The 22,339-nt window shown below is 40.3% G+C and overlaps 1 protein-coding gene across 1 annotated transcript in view; it reads right to left on the bottom strand.

Moving 5' to 3' along the window:
• Positions 1-1,018: 1,018 nt before the first annotated feature.
• LOC131131573 (solute carrier family 23 member 1) overlaps positions 1,019-22,339 on the bottom strand; it is a 73,048-nt gene continuing 51,727 nt past the window's right edge. Inside the window, exons 9-12 of the mRNA XM_058076395.2 lie at positions 14,845-15,009; positions 10,531-10,639; positions 2,902-2,997; positions 1,019-2,171 (exon numbers count right to left, since the gene is read on the bottom strand). Of these exons, the coding sequence (XP_057932378.1) occupies positions 2,002-2,171; positions 2,902-2,997; positions 10,531-10,639; positions 14,845-15,009 (540 nt within the window). The 3' untranslated portion in view covers positions 1,019-2,001. The remainder of the gene's footprint in view (positions 2,172-2,901; positions 2,998-10,530; positions 10,640-14,844; positions 15,010-22,339) is intronic.

Here is a 22,339-nt window from a genome sequence, read left to right as displayed (position 1 = left end):
CAAAACAGTGACTATTTATTTTCTTTTTTTACGTGATATTGTGAGGTAGCGATGTTCAAAATACAATATGGCAAGGGTGGACTGCAAAAGTGTTCTGGTTTCAAAGAATTGCTACAAATCGCCTGTGAGTCCTCTGGCCCCCACTGGTGGAATACAATGGAGTTCTAACACATGACAAGCTAGCATATTGCATGATGCTTCAGTCACACTTCAGTCCTGTGGTGACAAAAATTAAATTTCCATTTTAAGCTATTTGACAGATAGGAAGAAAAAAGGCTTCAACATTATCAACATTTATTGGCATAGTTTAATACATACTTATTATTATTAAAGTACAAAAATGCAAAAGAACGTATAACTTCTTAAATCAGTGTACTTCTATACAATGACAAAATTAAGGCTATTAATCAAAACAATCGTAACAAAAAGGTTATTCAGTTGATCTCTGCGTGAAGGCTACAGTTAGTGACGAGGTAGTAAAATGTTTACCTTGGAAGAACATGGCAGCTCACCGACGCCTGGTAGGAATAAAAAAAAAATGACGCAACAGAAAGTTGAGATAGAACTCGGGCAACACCCCAGTTGGTGCCTTGGGGCACTAATGTTATTTTCTTCTACTTCCACTAAACTTACATTCATATGTCCATCCATCCATCCAGGGTATGCTGACCCTGGATGGGTCGCCAGCCAATCACAGTGCACATATAGACAAACAACCATTCACACTCACATTCATACCTATGGACAATTTAGAGTCGCCAATTAACCTAGCATGTTTTTGGAATGTGGGAGGAAACCGGAGAAATCCCACGCACACACGGGGAGAACATGCAAACTTCACACAGAGATGCCCAAGCGGAGATATAGCCAAAATCATAAATACTATGTTATTTAAATATTAAGTTAATAAAACAAACATTTAATCAGTGCTTACTTGGAATAAACTTATTTAAAAAAACATTGGAATATTTTCAAGTTCTTATATTTTAACGGGTTTAAGTGTAAAAAAAAAAAGTGTAAAAAAAAACCCAAAAACTTTAATATCAAAGTGCTGGATCATTGATAATTAAAATCATTGTCTATTGTCTACAAGTGATTATTTTATAACTGGTAGGGATGAGTACACCACTATCTGTATCCGTATCTGTTCATAAGTTTAAAAGGGACATTTTAAGGTAATTGTGCGTGTGGCTATTGTGTGTAACTGCTCTATAGGGGTCTACAACTCAATACAAAGGGTTGAAAAATTAGCATAACAAGTCCCCTTTAAGATAGCAAGGTGCATACTGCAAGGTATTGAGAGGGGTATAATATTTTAGCACATTTATGTCAACCACACAGGATGCTTGATGTCGTTCTTGTGCTACTGTGCAGGTGTACCTAATGTTGTGGCCAGTCAATGCAGGTTACCATTACCGCAGTCCATTACTCAGTCATTCATTCATTCATTTGCATTGCTGAAGCCTATCCCAGCTACTAACTGAAAATGACCAAAATTCTTATACAGTAGGTAGCACGGCTGTTTTATGATGACTTAAATAAGACAAAAACGCATTTCAAGGAAAAAATGAGTTGTTGAGTGCACAGCGCTATGCACCACGCATTCTATGGAACAAGTCTCCCAAGTAACTTTTCAACCACACAATTTTCCTGTGTACGTAAATGAGGCATCCCTTGTGGCTGCCGCTTGCCGTGGTCTAGGTGGAGGCGGTTACTGTGTGTGACTGGCCAATCACAGAGCATGAAGAGTGAATACATAATGAACATTTTCTTTCAACACAAATACGGATAAGGATAAAATGTACTTGTTTCATACTTGTATCAGTATCCTTAACGGATACTCTTTTAAAACGAGTATCCGGCTCATCCCTACAAACTGGTTTGCTTCTTTTGGCTCTGGAAACAAGTGTCCTGATTGTGAGTCCACGTTGTGCACGTTAAAATGTGCCCGCGGTAAACAAGTCAAGAGGCTCAAGTGGTGAGTGAGTGAGCGAGCGACCCCTATTGATGGGTCTTGTAGGATGGAAGGAAGGGAAGGTACTGGAAGAAGCGGGACTGTTTCCATAGGAAGTTGCAGTAAGGAATGTCATAGCATGACAAGTCACACGTGACCTGTGTGCCCTCTTGTGCTGTGTGCTGCCACTTCCTCAGTCCTCGCTCCTCTTCCGTACCTGGAAGGAAATGATCAGTTTAGTTATGAAGTTAAAATGGAGGGAGTGATTTGCAAGGTTTCCCTCAAGTCTAGACACACACGGGCAAAAATACATGTGTTGTACAATTACAAAAAAATGCATATATGTTTCATTTCTCAATATAAATAAGCTATCCATTTTCTGTACTGCTTATCCTCACGAGGGTCGCAGCATGCAGGAGCCTATCCCAGCTGTCTTTGGGCGAGAGGCGGGGTACACCCTGGACTGGAATATAAATAATAAAAAATATGTAATATCTATAACTGGCTAGCATGTTGGCTTCACGGTCAGGAGATTGGGAAGATCTGGGTTCGAATCTCTGCTTGGCATCTCTGTGTAGAATTTGCATGTTCTCCCGGTGCGTTTGTGGCTTTTTGCCGGGTACACCGGTTTCCTCCCACATTCCAAAAACATGCTAGTTTAATTGCCGATTCTAGATTGTCCATAGGTATGAATGTGAGTGTGAATGATTGTTTGTCTATATGTGCCCTGTGTGTACCTTGCCTCTCGCGGGATAGGCTCCGGCATGCCCACGACCTGAGTGAGGATCAGCGGCATAGAAAATAAATGGATAGATGGAATGTATTATTAATCTGTAAATTACATTTTTAGATGATGTACATATTATATGTATCATATACTACTATGTCCACACTTTAGGGACACCATGTGTAGGAATAATAGTGCATGCACACTGGAATGGGCAAACCTGGAATAGTGTTGTCGAGGATGAAGCCGAAAAAGCCTCCGATGAACATGTGGGTGGTGAAGAGCACCACGATCACCTGATCCAGCTCTTTGATTCCTTCAGTACACACAAGACAATTTTTTTTTTTTACCTTACGGGAGCTCATAAAGCAGGAATGTGGCAAGTGGAAATCATGCTGGGAGGATTTTCTTCTAATGTAGGGGTATAGGAAGGGACGGGCAAGATGCCAGCCAAGCACACATGGTCCACTTCACCTGGTTGTATGTCGCACGACTGAATGACAGGCAACATGGACCCAACATGAACTGTGTCTTCTTCATCATCACAACATTTTGACCAACGGCAAACAGATCGAAACATGAACACTCATGAAGGCTTAATGAGGTTCTGGAAGGGTGATACGATATCAGTAATGACAAGACGATCTGGACAACGTCCACATGGACAATGTCAACATTGTTCTTTTCACCTGACCAGCTCATCCATCGTCAAGCATGCTGTAAAAAGTGATGAAATGTTGAATATGTTAGTGTTGACTATGTTACACCCATTTGCTTATCTAAAGCATATGCAGTATTAAAGATAGACCAAAGATATTGGTCTTAAAATATATAACATTGGACGTGTCAAAAATTGGATTTGACACTTGGCAAGACCGATTTTCTTATTCTGTTATACTGTACAAACATTGTATTTTAGTACTCCATAAGCAAACTGCGGCACTACCTGAAATCTGACACGTGATTGACATGTGTTTATACTTACCGCATATTATTAAAATCACCCACTTCAGTGGCACAATCCAAAGTCAACAAGAAATCAAGAATCTAAAGAATCAAGAATCTAAAAAAACATCTAAATTGTAGAAGTATTTGAATGATTCCAGAAAGTGAAGTACAGCAGCTTTCATATATGCCACGAAAACAACCAACAGCGTATCATTTAAAACAGGTAAGATTGTTACGCCAACTTTAACTAACTGAGGGTTTTGTCAAGTTGCTTTTCAAGCCATGTTGTTCCTATTCTATGTGCATGTTTATGATGCATGCCGACAGTGACCGTGTTTCAGTGTTGTTTGTTTTGCTTTCTGTGTCACTAAATAAATGAAATAAATAAATGTTTTTTGCTGTTTGCAACTGGCTGAAAATGACACTGCCAAGTCTCCTGTGCATGTGTGTGTTGTCTAGGGTGTAGATTACGTGCTCGGAGCATGCTCAGGACTTAATGTTTGCAACATGTTCAAAAGTTGTATAAATAAATAAATCCAATTCCACAATTGGATTTATTTATTGTCATTTAAAAGTGATGGCGGGTCCCGCGGCCAATCCAATTGAGAACAACTGATCTGGAGGGGTCTGAATACTGGCTAATTTGCAAAATTAATCCCTCCTGCTAGGTCTTCTTATTCCCTGCCAGACCAGTATGTGTATGTGGTGTGTTAACAACCACAGTTACGATGCATACTGCCACCTACTGTACAGAGTTGCAACAACAAGCTGCATTCACAGTCCCACTACATTGTGTTTAAATATCTACTGTATTTATGGTTACCCGCTAGAAATAAATTAAATTGAAAAAATGTATGGGGAGCGCTGCTTCTCCTCATGTTACTAAAGAAATGCTGCCCAATGTCTCCATGGATGTTGTTTTGCACATGCCCCAACAAGGGAAGTCTGCATGTCAGTGGACTTACTGAAATGTGTCCACTCTGTCATATGAGCAGACCACTGTTGTACACCAATTCCCTAAATCAGTGACCGCCTTTTATGCAAAATGTTGACATCTGATGGCCTGCTTATCCGAACTGCCCTTTGGCAGCAAGATGCCCTGTGAAGCATCAAATCGAATCAAGGATGGCAAACAAGGCAAATGTTGTTAGTAATCTTGTTCAAAGAGCACGCACAAACACGAACACACAAAGAGACAGCAGTCAAAAAATCAGGACAGCCAGTCTAAAGATGTCAGAGTGTGTTTGGAAGGAGCAGCGGCAGGCAGCCTTATTGTGGCAATGGGGTGAGCGGGCCAGCCAGGAGTTGTTTATCTGAGCCGGGCAGATTACAGTCAGTGCTATGGGGGCCAGCCAAGAGGATTGGGAGCTAAGCTGCCTAGACCTGAGACAACCAGACAAGCCCTCATGCCCAAAGTTGAACTCCGGATTAGCACTTTCCTGGGAGACACTGGCATCACATGACTGCTGGGCTCAAGGTCTTATGTCTGTGATGAAGAGCTGTTTCATCTCCAGTGCTCTTCTGTAGCATGGATGACTGGTGGAAACCTCTGAGTCATCCGCTAATAACTGATTAAGTCTTTGATTAAGTCATTCATTGACCTCACTCGTCCAACAAGGTTCCTTTTTGATGCTTTTACAAGTATGGTATGGTATAGTATGGACACATTTACATGTTTAATAAGACTCATCTTTCAATTTTAAAAGTTTACAATTGCACAAGTCAACATGTTAAAAAAGGAGTAGGAAGAAGCAGATGTTTTGTAGTGATGGAAGAAATATTTTTTTGTTAAAAAAAATGTATGGCATTTTGAAAAAGTTTGAATTACTGAAAATAAAATAATTGAGAGTAAGTACACAGATTAACAATGAATGAATACATAAGTAGTGTCGATGATTATTCATTCATTTTCTACCGCGTATCTGGGTACACCCTGAACTGGTCGCCAGCCAATCACAGGGCACATATAGACAAACATAGTATAGTATAGTATATAATAGTATATATCATAGACAATTCAGTTTATTCATCTGTAGTACTCTACAATGACACTTCCTCATTGTCACGAGACGGCCACGAGATGTATTCATGGACATTCTGAAAATCACAATAATGTCTTATTTGTGTGCAAATGTGTGTTATAAACTAAAAGAAAGACAAAGAAAAACAATAAGTGGATATACGTACTTATCACTAAAGTCGGAGGTACAACTGCTTACAATTACAAGTACGCCCGGAAATCCCAGAAAACACATCTAAACTCAAAATGTCAATTCTCTTTAAGCTTGAGTAAAACTTTCAGGTTATTTGGAGCTGTTCATACATACAAAGGAATAGGTAATTGTGTCATGTCATTTATCTTTTTCATCATTTACCTTGTTACTCATTAAATACAGTCAAAATTGGCACATTTCACAGTTACAAATTGTGATTAATCACAATTGATTAAGTGGAAAACTGTGATAATTCAAAAAATAAAGTTGAATCATTAGACAGCCCTAATTTTTAGATAGCATAATAAGTTCCCAATGAAAGGCTAGTGGGGGTGTTGGCAATGAAATCTTCATTTTCCACCAGTAAATATCATTATCACCACCAGCACTACAGCTGAAGGTGATTGCAAACATCCCAACCAAGAACTTTCTCTCACGTTTTCAAGAAGCTCCGTGTTGTGATTTCTATAGTCGCTAATGTTTTTCAGAGAAGTTCAGTAGAAACTTGATCACTTCAAATACACATAAAAAAATACACATAAAAATTGCTGTAGTATGAGTGTGTGCTTATCAAGAAGCATCTTGCCTTGCTGACAAGTAAGGCAAGTTGCTGCACATCCACATCCCCTGCAGCAAGAGCCAAGTGTAATTGAGGCACGTCAGATGCCAAAGAACATCAAAAACCAACAAAGAACAGTAATGTTCAAGAACCTTTTTAGAACAGGGCTATTCCACTAATCCGGCCCATGAATGATATCAGAACTATGATTTATCTTGTCATACAAAGCAGTGGTAGTAAAAAAAAATAAAAGTAATAATAATAACAAAAATAATAATCTCTCTCTGGAGTTTGCATGTTCTCCTTGTGTGTGCGTGGGTTTTCTCAGGGTACTCCAGTAAAAATGCATGTTAGGTTACAAAATTGTCTGTAGTTATGAATATGAGTGTGAATGGTTGTTCGTCTATATGTGCCCTGTGATTGGCTGGAGACCAGTCCAGCGTGTACCCCAGCGTGTCCCTCGCCCAAAGACAGCTGGGATAGGCTCTAGCATACCCGCGACCATATGAAGATACACGGCATAAAAAATGAATGGATGATAATAATACGAGATGTAATTATAATAAGCATAAAATACAGTCAAACACTTTCTAAGGCTCAATAAGAGCCAGGACTGGCACATTCAGACAAACAAATGGTCTTCTCAAAGAACAGGTACTACAGAGTACTACAGAGTGTTGTCGCCACCTATAGGGATTGGCTGCAAAAAGGTGCAACATTAAAACCTGCGACCCACTGAAAACGGGTGTATGACCCACCAGTTGAGAATGACTAATATAAAGTAGAAAGGTCTTAAAAGACAGCAAATCACTCCTGTCATTCAGAGGATCTTTGACTACCATACATTTCTGGCTTCTGATTTATTTTATGATTTTATGACGTTATTGATGACTGTATTAGCCATTAAAAGAATAGAGTAATAGTGAATGAAGGGAGAAGTCTGCCCCTGCGCGGCCGTTAGTTTGCCCTTCCCCGGCCCTTAGCGTTCTGAAAATCCGGACCCCACAACAAATGTAGCTGACTAGCCTCATTGCAGAGCAGCCATAGCCAAAAAAAACAAGAATGGCGGTGCAGAGTCTCACTAGTGTCTCCCACAGGCTCTTCGCCCAATTAGCGCCTAAAGCAGAGTTTGAAAGAGCTGACATCAACTCCGAAAATCCTGACTACAGCCCAAACAAACAAGCACTAAAAAGCATATTTAGAGTTCAGAGGCAGTTAATACAATTAGTATTCAAATCTAGGCTAAGGACTAAAGGTAACAGAGTGGCCATTGCCATCTGGGCCTGTAGGATTTGGGGAGACCTTGGTTTTAGGAGCTTAGGCTGGCAGAACCACTGCCATCCTTCACGGGGTAATCTTGCAAGAGGAGTGAGGGGAGGACGGGCAACTGGACATGACAAATGGGATAGAATAACATTTGTAACACAATAGGAAGCAAACCTTTATAACCATGGAAAAGAGAGCCAGCAGACATTAAATTGACAATAGATTAAAAGGGATTGTCAGGTTAGCTTTAGAGGTTTTTGCCTTGCTCAAGGGCACTCAGGAAGTCAACCCGCATCTGTACAGCAACCATCCACTGGCAATTTTTAATGAACTTTAATGAACAGTCCAGCACTGACATAGTGCAAACGTTCAAAAATAAGTTAACCACTGTTCATCTTAAAACGTAAAAACAGATAGAGCTGCAACAATCAATCGATGATTAATCGATTATGCAAATAATCAACAACTTGGTAGTCAATCAATCTTTTTTAATGTAACAATTACGATTGTCAAATGATTAAAAATCGCAATCAGATTAATCACACTTTTAAAATGTATTAATCACGATTAATCACCATTATTTTAATGAACAGAAAGATAAATTACAGGACAGGATTACTACTGTGAAAGTGCAAAGTATGCCTCAAAAATATCTCATTGGGGTGGCGCTTTAAAAAGCTTTCTGGCAGGGTGTGGTGAGTTTGAAGCTCGCGATGTGATCATCCGTCAGGCAGTGGCTAAATCCCCGGTCTCCCCGCTGCACTTACCAGTGTGGGCAAAATTTGAAGATGAGTAGCGCCTCAGTAAGAATTTGGGAGCATGCAGACACTATGTAGCACTTTTAGTGGAGAGGGAACTTTCGTTGTGTGCGTAGCTGCTTCAGACTCCGGATGAGTTGTGATGAGTGAGCATTTGCACCGCGCTTGCAACGGTTGTTGTGCAAACTGATATCACACTAGCCACGTTTACATGAGGAGTTTTTCTTTTTCCGAATGGAATCTTTCTGAATGACCTTTCCGAAAACAATGGTATACATGGAAAGGAATATTCCAATCTCTTGTCTACATGCACCGTTATAATCAAACAGAATAGTCAATGGGGCATGCGCAGTAAAGCGTAAACATCAACATCACCTGTCACGATATATAAAATATAATAATAAAATACTATTGTATTATTATACTACTGAGTGGATACACAGACAAGAGGGCTAGACTAAATTACCAAGCAAACACTAATATGAGTGAAGGCACAAAAGGCCTGGTTTCTAAGCCAAATGTCACAGCACCAGTGTGGACAAACACCCGGTAGACACCATAACTATGGACAGTCCGATCCCATACTCAGTATCAAAATCAGTCCAATACTGGATAGTGAATACTTGGTATTACCCAATCTGCTCTGTATCCCTAATGTTCAGTTTTGGGATGGATGGAGACAGCAGTACCAAGGAAACGTGAAAAGAACACTAAAAGGTGGACAGACAATTTTTCATTGTTGGTCAACACCTACAAAAAGAAAAAAATCCAGAACCAAAGGTAATTACCTGTATTGTTAAGTGAGGTGATGATTTGTGACTGGAGTGACAAAGGTAAAGCCGGAGGGTGTCAGGGATGTGTAGGACCAATATCAGTTTGGCTGACTGCTCTAATAAATAGTGTTGCATTACTAGTTGAACTACATTTCTCGGTTGAGTGATTGTAACGTAGACGTTTTCTGCATCAAATATCTTTTCAGTAGTGAAGGTATTTTACTGATTAAATAACACCATAGCCTACACAGAAGCTACATTTCTCGCCATTTCGCTAAAAAAATTGACCTTACTGGTCAAAATGACCAGATTGGATATCAAGGGAAGAAAAAATATGTGACCTGTCTGATTCAATTCAAAACCCAAAACTTTCAAGTAAATGCAACATGCTGTAAACAGAGACACAGTGGCTCCAATGCACTGTAGCACAGTGACAAGCTGAGCCTGAGTCAATTATCCAAGTGTCAGCTGTGTGGAGCTGCTCTACGTGTAAAGAAGAGAACAGGAGCTGAGTGCCATTTGGGCAATACAAGCGTCTCAACGGGTGGCAGCAGCATTGCACTTTTTGACAGCACAGCTTTCATCAAAAGCATCACAGTAAGTATTATCCTGTGTCTGGTGGCCAGTAAAGAATGCTATTAAAAGCTGTGTGTTTAAAGTTTGAATAAAAAGAAGCAGCTGTGATGCATCACTTGAGCAGAATATAGTTTCACATGGTGGGTTTATTTTTTAAGTTTGTGCATACATTGTGTACATAAAAATTTATTTCAGTAATTTATTTGCGATAATACCTCCTTCCTGCTCGCTTGACAGTGATGTTCTCCTCTGATTTTGTATCAACATTTCACAATAAACATGACTGTTGTAGTTAATAATTTAGATCAGGGGTCTCAAACACGCGGCCCGACAAAAAAGTATCAAATCAATTTCTTTGACCAAACATCTGCGGATTTGTAGGGTTGCGATTGCTGAATTGTAAATATGTGGGCATCCACATTGTTATGACAAGAACGAGAAAAGAAGGCATTGGATCAGTGGACACAAAACGTTGCAGCATCAGTGTTAGACATAAAAAAAGTAGTATCATCCCTAGCTATCATAAACTTTGTCTTATGGAGTACCATCTCTTTAGTGAGTATATGCAGAGGTCTCACTATGATCAGTTTCTAACACACAGATGACCCGTGTCGCTGACCTTAAATCTTAATTGTGTGCTAAATAAGTGGAACGTCACTGTGATGCTTTCTTATGAAAAGTCCACCACAGTCTCAAAGGCCTCTGTGCTCACTCGAAAACCTGTTCCTCTTTTTTATGCTTTAAATGGGTTATTACCTGTGTCAATGATGTCGGGGTTGGAGTGGAACCAGGTGGGCAGCACCAGGCCACTGAATGTAGAGAAGCCGAGGATGAGGAGGTTACGGGACGAGTTGAGGTCCACATACTGGAGAGACACAAAGACAGAGTGATAGTAAATTCCTATAGTGACAGATGCAAATTATTATTTTGTTGTTCTGCCTCTGCTGCCTTCTGCTTGCCTGTTGAAAGGTGGAATGTTGAGGAAACGGGGTTCAGTTTTCGATTTTTGTGTTCTTGTATTTCACCAGTGGTTTTATTTGTAAACATACTGAGTGTGCAGTCAGGGCCAGCAAAATATTCTCTGCTGGCCACAATTGCTGACTGAGGAGATGTTGACATGAGTAGATGTATTTTGTTTAAAAGTTCTAGGTTTTTGTCGTGTTGTTAGATAAATATTGATTCAGTTTCGTGTGTAGTGTAGAGGTTTGGCATTGTCTTAACTTCATCTCCAAGCCGATATATTTATACTCGATACATCTGGCTGAGCACCAACTTTACAAGCAGTGGTGGTCATTATGGAATGACTGACCGGGTCTTCTACCGAGCTTTGTCTTTTTTTTCTAGTTCACAGTTTTTTCCGTCCTGGATGTTCTTGTGTTCTCACCTGCCTAAAACCCTCTTCAGTTGCTGCTTTGCCTTCTTGTTTATGTCCACCAGTGTGGCACAATGTCAATTAAATGACTTTAATGTCCCGCCAAGAAGTCTTTTTTTAATTTTTTTTTTATGTTTTGCCACGTGGAAATCAAGTTAGTTGTTGGTGGTAAGCACATGACACAAAGCGGTTTGTATGTCACACTGTCACTGTCACACTTTGAATTTTGTGTTTACTGTTCCGAACTCCGAATTCCACTCAGTGGGGAACTGAGAAGAGGAAGATTCAAGAGGAAAACAACAAGGATCAAGCATTGCCACATTCTTTTTTTCTGTTGTAAATAATTTCCACATGATGTGGGAGGGTGCAGGATTTATTGCATTCTGCTAAATGCCTGCATATAATTTCTTGCCCTTGAAGTGATAGAACTTCAGCAAGCCTGTTAAGATCACATGTTTCTGAAAAGCAATACAATCTTTGGTGCTGTTTTCTGGGCCAAAAAGCAACTACACGAACATCACATGATCCCGGACTTTGATGGGAGCGTTAATGGGAAGTGAGTCCAAGTGAAGATGTGCCCTCAAACATACACTGTTTGTACCTCCATCCTGAGTGAATCACCATCCTTATAAAACATTTATGGATACATCAACACCCCCGAGGGCCTGCAACCATCTATCACTTCTATTCCTAAAAGTGTTGCTTTAGCTTAGAGTTGGATGTTACAAAAACAATGAGGATTTCCGTTAAGCTGCAGAACCAAGACTGTCAGATGGGCAATTTATCAACTTTTTTTTACCTATTCCTCAGTTTTCCTTACTTTACAGGTGGTCCACTGTCTACTTACAACTTCCATTCCGACTGGTGGAGCATGTCGGAACACATACCCGAATTATAGCTAAAATAACACCCAAGTCACTCACAAACAGAATACATACAGGAGATAAAAATACAGTAATAAAAAGATTAGACACAAGAATGACATGAAAAAGTAATAAAAAAGAGAACAAGTCGTTAAACTTATCCCTGCGGTGGTCTTGCACACTGAAAGGGGCGTTACAAAAGAGGGAGAGACAGGAATTCTCAAGAATAAGACCATTTGAGCTGCTTAGTAGTCAAAGTCTATTTCATATGAGCAGATCCTTTCTTTCCTATTCAAAGACTGCACTGTTAGTCTTCATGATCGTTGTGACCTTTTGAGTGACTTGGACCAGGCATGCAACCAATCATGATGGTCATTTCTCCACTTTGAGCATTTTTCAATTTTTAATTCCACTTTTTACTTTGCTTTCTCTGATGCAATGCAATCAGTAGTCTGCCTCACACTTGTCCTTGTCCATTGTCCTTGTTCAGTATCGCAACGCATGACTATGTATTCTTCTGCCATGCATACAACTAGTTCACTTTTTATTTTTGTACAGTATTCATAATTTATGGGAGTCCGTCATAACCACAAAACATGATCACACAGAATGTCGTAGCACGAGGACCGCCTGTTGTTGATGAGGCTCCTCATTAGTTTCAGCAGAGTCTTGGCTTTTCTTCCTCGTGTACACAACAACTTTAACGATGTGACAATGACATGTATTTACAAACTTGAAATGGAGCATAACCAAGATTATAAACATACAATACATATGCAATTTTAGTAATAAGCATTATTACAACATGAACAGGACATACTTTATATATTATATAGGCAGCAATCCTGCCTTTATATATGTTTTGTGGTTAGGACGGACTCCCATAAATTATGAATACTGTACAAAAAGAAAAAGTGAACTAGTTTCATGCATGGCAGAACTTTACATATACTTTATGCATTCATTGTGCCCGTTCTGGAATAGGTACAGTACATTGACACAGTATTATCTTAGTATTTGTATGCCCTGGTCTTTGTAGTCTTTGTAGAATTTCAACAAAAATTATTCCAAAAAATATGTTGTACAATATTGCGTCGAGCCACGGCGGTCTGGTGGTTAGCGCAGACCTCACAGCTAGGAGGACCAGGGTTCGATTCCACCCTCGGCCATCTCTGTGTGGAGTTTGCATGTCCTCCCCGTGCATGCGTGGGTTTTCTCCGGGTTCCTCCCACATTCCAAAAACATGCTAGGTTAATTGGCGACTCCAAATTGTCCATAGGTATGAATGTGAGTGTGAATCGTTGTTTGTCTATATGTGCTCTGTGATTGGCTGGCGACCAGTCCAGGGTGTACCCCGTCTCTCGCCCAAAAACAGCTGGGATAGGCCCCAGCACCCCTCGCGACCCTCGGCCGTGGTAGAAAATGAATGAATGAATGAATGAATGAATGAATGAATGAATATTGCATCTAACAAACTAGAATTTAAAAAAAAAAAAAAAAACTAGAATTTTGGCAAGGCACCAAATGCAAGGTGAGCATATATTTGTCTCTTGTTCTATGGAGTTGCTTTGTTTATTATTGTAGTCAACTGTGAACAGCCAGTGGGAACACAACTATTTGGCATAAATACTATTTTCATTAAAAATAAACTGAAATGCCCCTTTCCTGCTACAGCAGTTCATCATGGCTCTTGCTATGAACAATAAATGTAATTTTTTTAAATGTAACGAACAACGTAGAACATAATCACTCACAATAGGTGCGTTGATGCAAATCTTTTCACAGCAAAGTCCGGAACTTATTTTAACTTAAAATTGTGTCAAACTGACCAGCTCAGATGAATATCAAATGGAATGAAACCCTGTACATCACCCTAAAACTGGGAGGGGGGGGACTTTCAGTATAAGTGCAGACCTGCCAACATGTCTGAATTTCTCATACTCAGCATGCAATTTAAATACTTGTATGCTTCACAGCTCTCCATTTTGTTGCATTTTGCTAGTTTTGAGTTAGGCCTGTACAGTACAGATAAATAAATACATATCTTAATGGTTTCATAATGGTATTTCAAATTGGGGGGGGGCAATATTTCTGTCACACAGCTCACAACACAATGTTAGTGAATGTTGTTATTGAGTAATATTTGCGTGCAGTCATGGCTGTGCTTGTTTGCATCTGGGTGCCGGTGTGACCCGTAAGTGTTCGACACCGGAATTTTTCCAACTGTTTTGATTTCATAATATGCATGAAAAATGCAGATGGTTGCTTTGAGAACAAGAAATATCAGATGTAGTGCGTTTCAGTTTCATAAACAGATATTATCAGTTTGTTGATGGGGGGGGGGTCTGGCCCCCATGAAAGAAAATATTGGAGAAACACTGCATTAGAGGGCTCAGAAGACTGAACTATCATGAGAAACAAAACCACACATTCTGTATAAAACAACCATAGTAAATATTAATTCATTCATTCATTTCCTACTGCTTATCCTGTCTTATCCGAGAGGCGGGGTACACCCTGGACTGGTTGCCAGCCAATCACAGGGCACATATAGACAAACAACAATTCACACTCATATTCACACCTATGGACAATTTGGAGTCACCAATTAACATAGCATGTTTTTGGAATGTGGGAGGAAACCGGAGTCCCCGGAGAAAACCCACGCATGCACAGGGAAAACATGCAAACTCATGGCCAAGGGTGGAATTGAACTTGGGTCTCCTCGCTCTGAGGCTTGCACGCGAACCACTTGTTCCCCGAGCAGCCCACCATAGTAAATAAACAGTGAAAAAATATATGGTGTGTGTTAAGTGTACGTGTGTGTGTGTGTACCTGCAGGTTGGATATTCCCACTGCTGCAATCATTCCAAACATAATAAGAAACATGCCTCCGATAACTGGATCCGGGATTGTAATAAAAACAGCTCCAAACTTCCCAAAGATTCCCAGGACAATCATAAGAATTCCAGTTGTTTGGAGTACCAGTCTGCTGCCAACCTAGGATGAAAAAAAGATTCTTATCATGCCAGAAGCATCGTACTGTTGAACTATTGTACTATTGTACTATTGTAGAATTGATGTGGATTTAGGCAGGAGAACTGAAGTGTCCAGGCCAACCTAGCAGCCAATCAAACAGTCTTGACATGATTTTGTCATGTTGCCTTTTCAAAGAATAACACACCAAATACAATCTATATATGAAATATTATTCATTCATTCATTCATTTTCTACCGCTTTTTCCTCACGAGGGTCGCGGGGGGTGCTGGAGCCTATCCCAGCTGTCTTCGGGCAAGAGGCGGGGTACACCCTGGACTGGTCGCCAGCCAATCACAGGGCACATATAGACAAACAACCATTCATACCTATGGACAATTTGGAGTCGCCAATTAACCTAGCATGTTTTTGGAATGTGGGAGGAAACCGGAGTACCCGGAGAAAACCCACGCATGCACGGGGAGAACATGCAAACTCCACACAGAGATGGCCGAGGGTGGAATTGAACCCTGGTCTCCTAGCTGTGAGGTAAAATACAATTATTTTTCAAATCAATACACATGCTGATCTTAATTTGAAAGCACACATACAGTGTGACGTGTTTGTGCGTTGGACACACACTAACGGTCAAATGTTTTAGAACACTCCAATTTCTTTGGAGGAAAACCCTAGATTTTTAAGTGTTAATATGGTCTGAATTGTTAATTTCCCTTTTTTTTTTGCCATTTTTGTAGCAATACTTTCCCCAGTACAATAGTACCACAGTGTGCTCCGAACACTGTTTTTATGCAGACAGAGAAGGTAGTGAGTAATCCAGAACTTGGAACACCTGTAGGAATTAGTTGCAGAACCGCTTTACATTGTTGACCCTTTTTATGGTCCCTTTTTTACCTCTGGCACTTCACCACTTACCTTTGTATGACTTCAAGCTATTCAATGGACTTGAACGACTTGAATGCCAAAAAATAACTGGAAAAATCGGTATGTTCTGGTAGTGTACATATACATACACTACATAGTGTTGGAATTGGACTGCTGTTGATGTGTTCAAGTCAGAATAAAGTTATAAAAGGGGCGTTGTACTGTGCCTCCAGCCTGCTGTCCTAACAGTGAGGTGTGGCTTGACATGATGCACATGCGTTACGCTAATAAAGTTTAATGTCATTCATTAAATAAATTACTTACTGCTGTTAACACACTATTTTTGACTGCCCTGCATGAAACATCAACAGATTATCTATTTCTTTTAAGACGGTGGCAGAGAGCCATAGTGTTCTTGCAACAATGCTGTAAAGTGATGCTGAAGGAACATCCGTTGATCCGTGAACATCCTTTAAGGACGTCAGTGTTAAGTGTGGAGCATCATGTGCAATCTTTTAAAGTCCAACTGAGGAAGAAGTAGCTGACAACCTGGTGATTGAGACTACTGCTTCCAATGTCAGGATACTCACATGAAGTACTACAAACAACGCTGAGGATGTGCTAATGAAACATGGCGGGTTCCTCACAAATGACCCTGGCGTGTCCTTCACAAAGACCTCAACAGCTCTCAACACTCCACTTGAGGAGTTTTTATTGAGTTGGCATTAAGAGGAACAGCAGTTCCAAGAGCAGCAACAAAACCTGCCAAAGGTGGAAGTGTTTGACGTGATGAGGAGTTGCCTGTCAGCAACACACCATCATATCATACACAAGCTGGCAACAAGTTTGTCAGTAGCAGGAGTGTAGTGGTACCAGATATTGATGGTTTGGTATGTATCGTCGTTTTAAGGTCACACGGTTTGATTCATTTTAGGTACAATAAGGGAACAAAATGCAACATGTAATGTAAACACCTCTAATGATTTTTTAAATGAAACATAAACTAAAATAATTCTCCAATTCTACAACAGTGGCTGTGTTTACATATTCTAAAAACACCAAGCTTTGGTTCCGATTTTCTACAATAAAAGCTCTGATAAAACATTCCACTGTTCTCAAATATCTTAATTTTTATTTTTCTTGCACAAAATAAGATGAAAAATAAATAAACAAATCAAGAATAAAGAAAATCAATCACTCAGTAATAAATAAATAAATATAATCATAATAATAAAACGGCAAATAATAAAAACTTAAGAAACCACATATAGTTGGTGGGTAGACAAATTATTTTTTTCAAATTAAAATTAACAAAGTATTATTAGAGCCCTGTAGACATGACAAAACACGACTTTATACTTTTTTTATTTACAACATATTGCGCAACTGCAGGGTCTTGAGACACATGCTAACTCGCAAACTAGAGAGCTAGCGACCTAAACGGTAGCCTTCAAGTTATTTCCTTTGAACTTAAACAGCCAAAAACTTACCACTTCCACACGGATAGGGAGGATAACTATTAACAGTTATTTAACCTTTAACATGAACATTAATCAAACTTAATAATTTTTTCTGGGTACATGATACCATACAGCATCCATATCAAACTTGCGCGGGCTGCACTAACATTAAACTTTCATATCAAGGCGGGGGCCTCAAACTAGTGTCCTGCGGGCCATATTTGGCCCGTGGGCCGCGTGTTTGAGACCACTGATATAGATTATAGTAAATATAGAATTTAGCATAATTAACTGATAAACCACTTCCTTACTTTCTAACTTTCTCAAGTTACTCTTTTATTCCACAACAAGAATTCTAATATTTTTGTATCAGATCTCTGGTGGAAAAAAATCACTTGCTATTTCTTCTTATCATTGGTTCCAATGTCAGCCAATTCACCACAAACCTTCCAGCAATACTTCTTGGGCAGGAACACTAACAAAACTTTGAAATGGCAGCAGTTCATTTAAATGTGTGACTTATAATTACATATTCAATTTCATGTAATGAGTATTGTGTCTAACTAAACTACTACTTTGCTTACCCCCTTGTAAATCCTGTCTGGCTTTTCTTAGTCGTGCAGATGTTTATACTTTCACTGATGTATTTTGACTGGTGTGGTTTGGCTTGTAAAGCTTCATTATCATCATGTTGTCATGTTTGCATGAAAGGCACCACATAAAATACTCAGTGTGGAACTCACGTAATCTTTTTGATTAAGTACATTCTTACACTGGTGTGGGTTTAATTTACTTTTTTTCCTCTAATGCAGCTTCCCTCAGAAGCACCTTGAACTGTAGGAATTAAGCAAAGATCTGTGGTTCTGTGCATCGATGTTCATGCCACATGCCTCCTGCTTACCTACATGGACTTTCTGCTGAATACCAATACTAACAATACTCTTTGCTACTTATACTGCAACTCAAAGCTGACACGCAGGCTGCTTTTTTCTTCAACTATATCTATACAGGTGGTCTTTCGGTTACAGAGTTCTGTGTTACGGCGCTTTGTGGTTACGTATATATGATCATAAAAAATGTAATTTTGGTGTGTGAACACTCGACTAGCGTAAGAACTAGCTGCAGCATGTGCAGCCAATGAATATGTGTTCACACATCACCAAAACATTTTTTTGTTTTTCAGAGTGTCGCGCACATTTCAGTGAAAAAAAGTTTTCAGTTCATTCATTCATTCATTTTCTACCGCTTTTCCTCACGAGGGTCGCAGGGGGTGCTGGAGCCTATCCCAGCTGTCTTTGGGCGAGAGGCGGGGTACACCCTGGACTGGTCGCCAGCCAATCACAGGGCACATATAGACAAACAACCATTCACACTCACATTCATACCTATGGACAATTTGGAGTGGCCAATTAACCTAGCATGTTTTTGGAATGTGGGAGGAAACCGGAGTACGCGGAGAAAACCCACGCATGCACGGGGAGAACATGCAAACTCCACACAGAGATGGGTGGAATTGAACCCTGGCTCTCCTAGCTGTGAGGCGCTAACCACTCGTCCACCGTGCCGCCCGTTTTCAGTCTAATATATTTACTTATTTTGTGTTCTGTGTACAGTGAGAATGTCGTAGGAGTTCATTTAGATATAAGATCTCACTTACACCAAAACTTACTGTCGAGGAACAGAGCTCGGAGGATATTTACATGGGTTGGTTTTATCCCGTGGACCTTAAATTCTTAGGCTGTTCAGTTTGCGACCATCAGCGGACAAAGTTTAGACACCCTGAATGTGCCATAAATTGCAGTCTGCAGACTCCAAATAAAACATAGTCAAAGTTTTCCTACTTCTACACCTGTGGCTCTAGTACTGCCATGTGTGGTGCATTTTCTTTTACAGGCAACTAATGAAAGTGGAGACAGTGAATTATGAAATAAACCGTGTTCAAAGCAGGACTACACAGGTGATAATCTAACTGTGTACTATACTTATGAATACCTCATAAGAACACGCAATGGCAAATCTCAGAGCAACCGGCAGTAAAGTAAAACTTCTTTTTGTAAAACTTTCATATCCTCCCCATCCCGTCCAATTATTTTTCTACAACCGCAGTTTGCAAACTTGTTAAAAATAATCATATGTAGTCCATAGTATGATAGTCCATGACTGTACATAAAGTTGAGTGAGGATGTATGGGGGTGGGGAGTGTTATTATGAGTTCAGCAGTCTTATGGAAATAAACCATTTCCAGATGGAAGTTAGAAAAACAGTCCATGGTAGGAATGGGAGGGGTCTCTATTGATGTTCTGAGTCTTCTTCAAGCAACGTCTTCATGCAATGATTTCTGGTGATTGTCTCCACTGTCTTCACCGCTTTTCTGCAGGGCGTCAGAGACATATTAGGCTCTTGACCACACAGATGTAGTTGGTGAGAATTGGATGGGGGCGTGGGGTGGGGGGTGCTCTCCTCAATCTGTGCAGAAATGCATGTGCTGCTGACTTTTTAAAAAACATTGTCACCCCTATAATGCTGGTGATCTCCATTGCTGTATCATTGATGAGAAACAGCGTATGACTGGGCTGGCTATTCCTGAAGTCGATAATGATTTATTTGGTTTTGTTGACATTCATTCCTGTCTGTAGGCCAGGCCATTCTTATCCTGGATAAGGTCCACTAACTGTTGTGTCCTCTGTAACACCACAGCAGTCATGGGTCATCAGCGTGAACAGCAGCAGAATCAGGACACAACAGGGGAGCCAGTGCCCAGGGAGATGACATTGGAGGTGTTGTTGGCCACCCATACAGACTGAGCTTCTTTTGGTGAAAAAGTCAAATAGCCAGTTGAAGCCAAGAATATCCAGTTTGTTCACCATATGCTGTGGCATGATCGTCTAGAACCAGGTGGTTCAGGTTCAGGTGGGGTGCACAAGAGATTGTATCTTCTGTAGAACATTTGGGGTGGTAGGCAAACTGGTGAACTGTGGGTACTCCTGTTTCCTTCCACATTTAAAAAATATATACAGTGAAGAAAATAAGTATTTGAACACCCTGCTATTTTGCTATTTCTCCCACTTAGAAATCATGGAGGGGTCTGAAATTTTCATCGTAGGTGCATGTCCACTGTGAGAGAGATACAGTGAAGAAAATAAGTATTTGAACACCCTGCTATTTTGCTATTTCTCCCACTTAGAAATCATGGAGGGGTTTGAAATTTTCATCGTAGGTGCATGTCCACTGTGAGAGAGATAAACTAAAAAGAAAAATCCAGAAATCACAATGCATGATTTTTTAACAATTTATTTGTGTGATACAGCTGCTAATAAGTATTTGAACACCTGAGAAAATGAATGTTAATATTTGGTACAGTAGCCTTTGTTTGCTATTACAGAGGTCAAACGTTTCCTGTAGTTTTTCACCAGGTTTGCACACACTGCAGGAGGGATCTTGGCCCACTCCTCCACACAGATCTTCTCTAGATCAGTCAGGTTTCTGGGCTGTCGCTGAGAAACACGGAGTTTGAGCTCCCTCCAAAGATTTTCGATTGGGTTCAGGTCTGGAGACTGGCTGGGCCATGCTAGAACCTTGATATGCTTCTTACGGAGCCACTCCTTGGTTTTCCTGGCTGTGTGCTTCGGGTCGTTGTCGTGTTGGAAGACCCAGCCACGACCCATCTTCAATGCTCTGACAGAGGGAAGGAGGTTGTTCCCCAAAATCTCACAATACACGGCCCCAGTCATCCTCTCTTTAATGCAGTGCACTCGTCCTGTCCCATGTGCAGAAAAACACCCCCAAAGCATGATGCTACCACCCCCATGCTTCACAGTAGGGATGGTGTTCTTCGGATTGTACTCTTCATTCTTCTTCCTCCAAACACGCTTATTGGAATTATGACCAAAAAGTTCTATTTTGGTCTCATCTGACCATAAAACTTTCTCCCATGACTCCTCTGTATCATCCAAATGGTCATATGCAAACTTAAGACGGGCCTTGACATGTGCTGGTTTAAGCAGGGGAACCTTTCGTGCCATGCATGATTTCACATCATGACGTCTTAGTGTATTACCTACAGTAACCTTGGAAACGGTGGTCCCAGCTCTTTTCAGGTCATTGACCAAGTCCTGTCGTGTAGTTCTGGGCTGATTCCTCACCTTTCTTAGAATCATTGAGACCCCACGAGGTGATATCTTGCATGGGGCTCCACTCCGATTGAGATTGACCGTCATGTTTAGCTTCTTCCATTTTCTAATGATAGCTCCAACAGTGGACCTTTTTTCACCAAGCTGCTTGGTAATTGCTCCGTAGCCCTTTCCAGCCTTGTGGAGGTGTACAATTTTGTCTCTGGTGTCTTTGGACAGCTCTTTGGTCTTCGCCATGTTACAAGTTAAAGTCTTACTGATTGTATGGGGTGGACAGGTGTCTTTATGCAGCTAACGACCTCAAACAGGTGCATCTGATTCAGGATGATACATGGAGTGCAGGTGGACTTCTAATGGGCAGACTAACAGGTCTTTCAGGGTCAGAATTCTAGATGATACACAGGTGTTCAAATACTTATTTGCAGCTGTATCACACAAATAAATTGTTAAAAAATCATGCATTGTGATTTCTGGATTTTTCTTTTTAGTTTATCTCTCTCACAGTGGACATGCACCTACGATGAAAATTTCAGACCCCTCCATGATTTCTAAGTGGGAGAAATAGCAAAATAGCAGGGTGTTCAAATACTTATTTTCTTCACTGTAAACTAAAAAGAAAAATTTTTTAACAATTTATTTGTGTGATACAGCTGCAAATAAGTATTTGAACACCTGTGTATCATCTAGAATTCTGACCCTGAAAGACCTGTTAGTCTGCCCATTAGAAGTCCACCTGCACTCCATGTATCATCCTGAATCAGATGCACCTGTTTGAGGTCGTTAGCTGCATAAAGACACCTGTCCACCCCATACAATCAGTAAGACTTTAACTTGTAACATGGCGAAGACCAAAGAGCTGTCCAAAGACACCAGAGACAAAA

This window comes from Doryrhamphus excisus, linkage group LG1, assembly GCF_037039965.1.
Source record: "Doryrhamphus excisus strain RoL-2023G ecotype Guam linkage group LG1, RoL_Dexc_Guam_v1.1, whole genome shotgun sequence".
Classification (NCBI taxonomy): domain Eukaryota; kingdom Metazoa; phylum Chordata; class Actinopteri; order Syngnathiformes; family Syngnathidae; genus Doryrhamphus; species Doryrhamphus excisus.
Note: the sequence above shows the minus strand (reverse complement) of the source record. Positions and strands in the feature narration are given on the sequence as shown.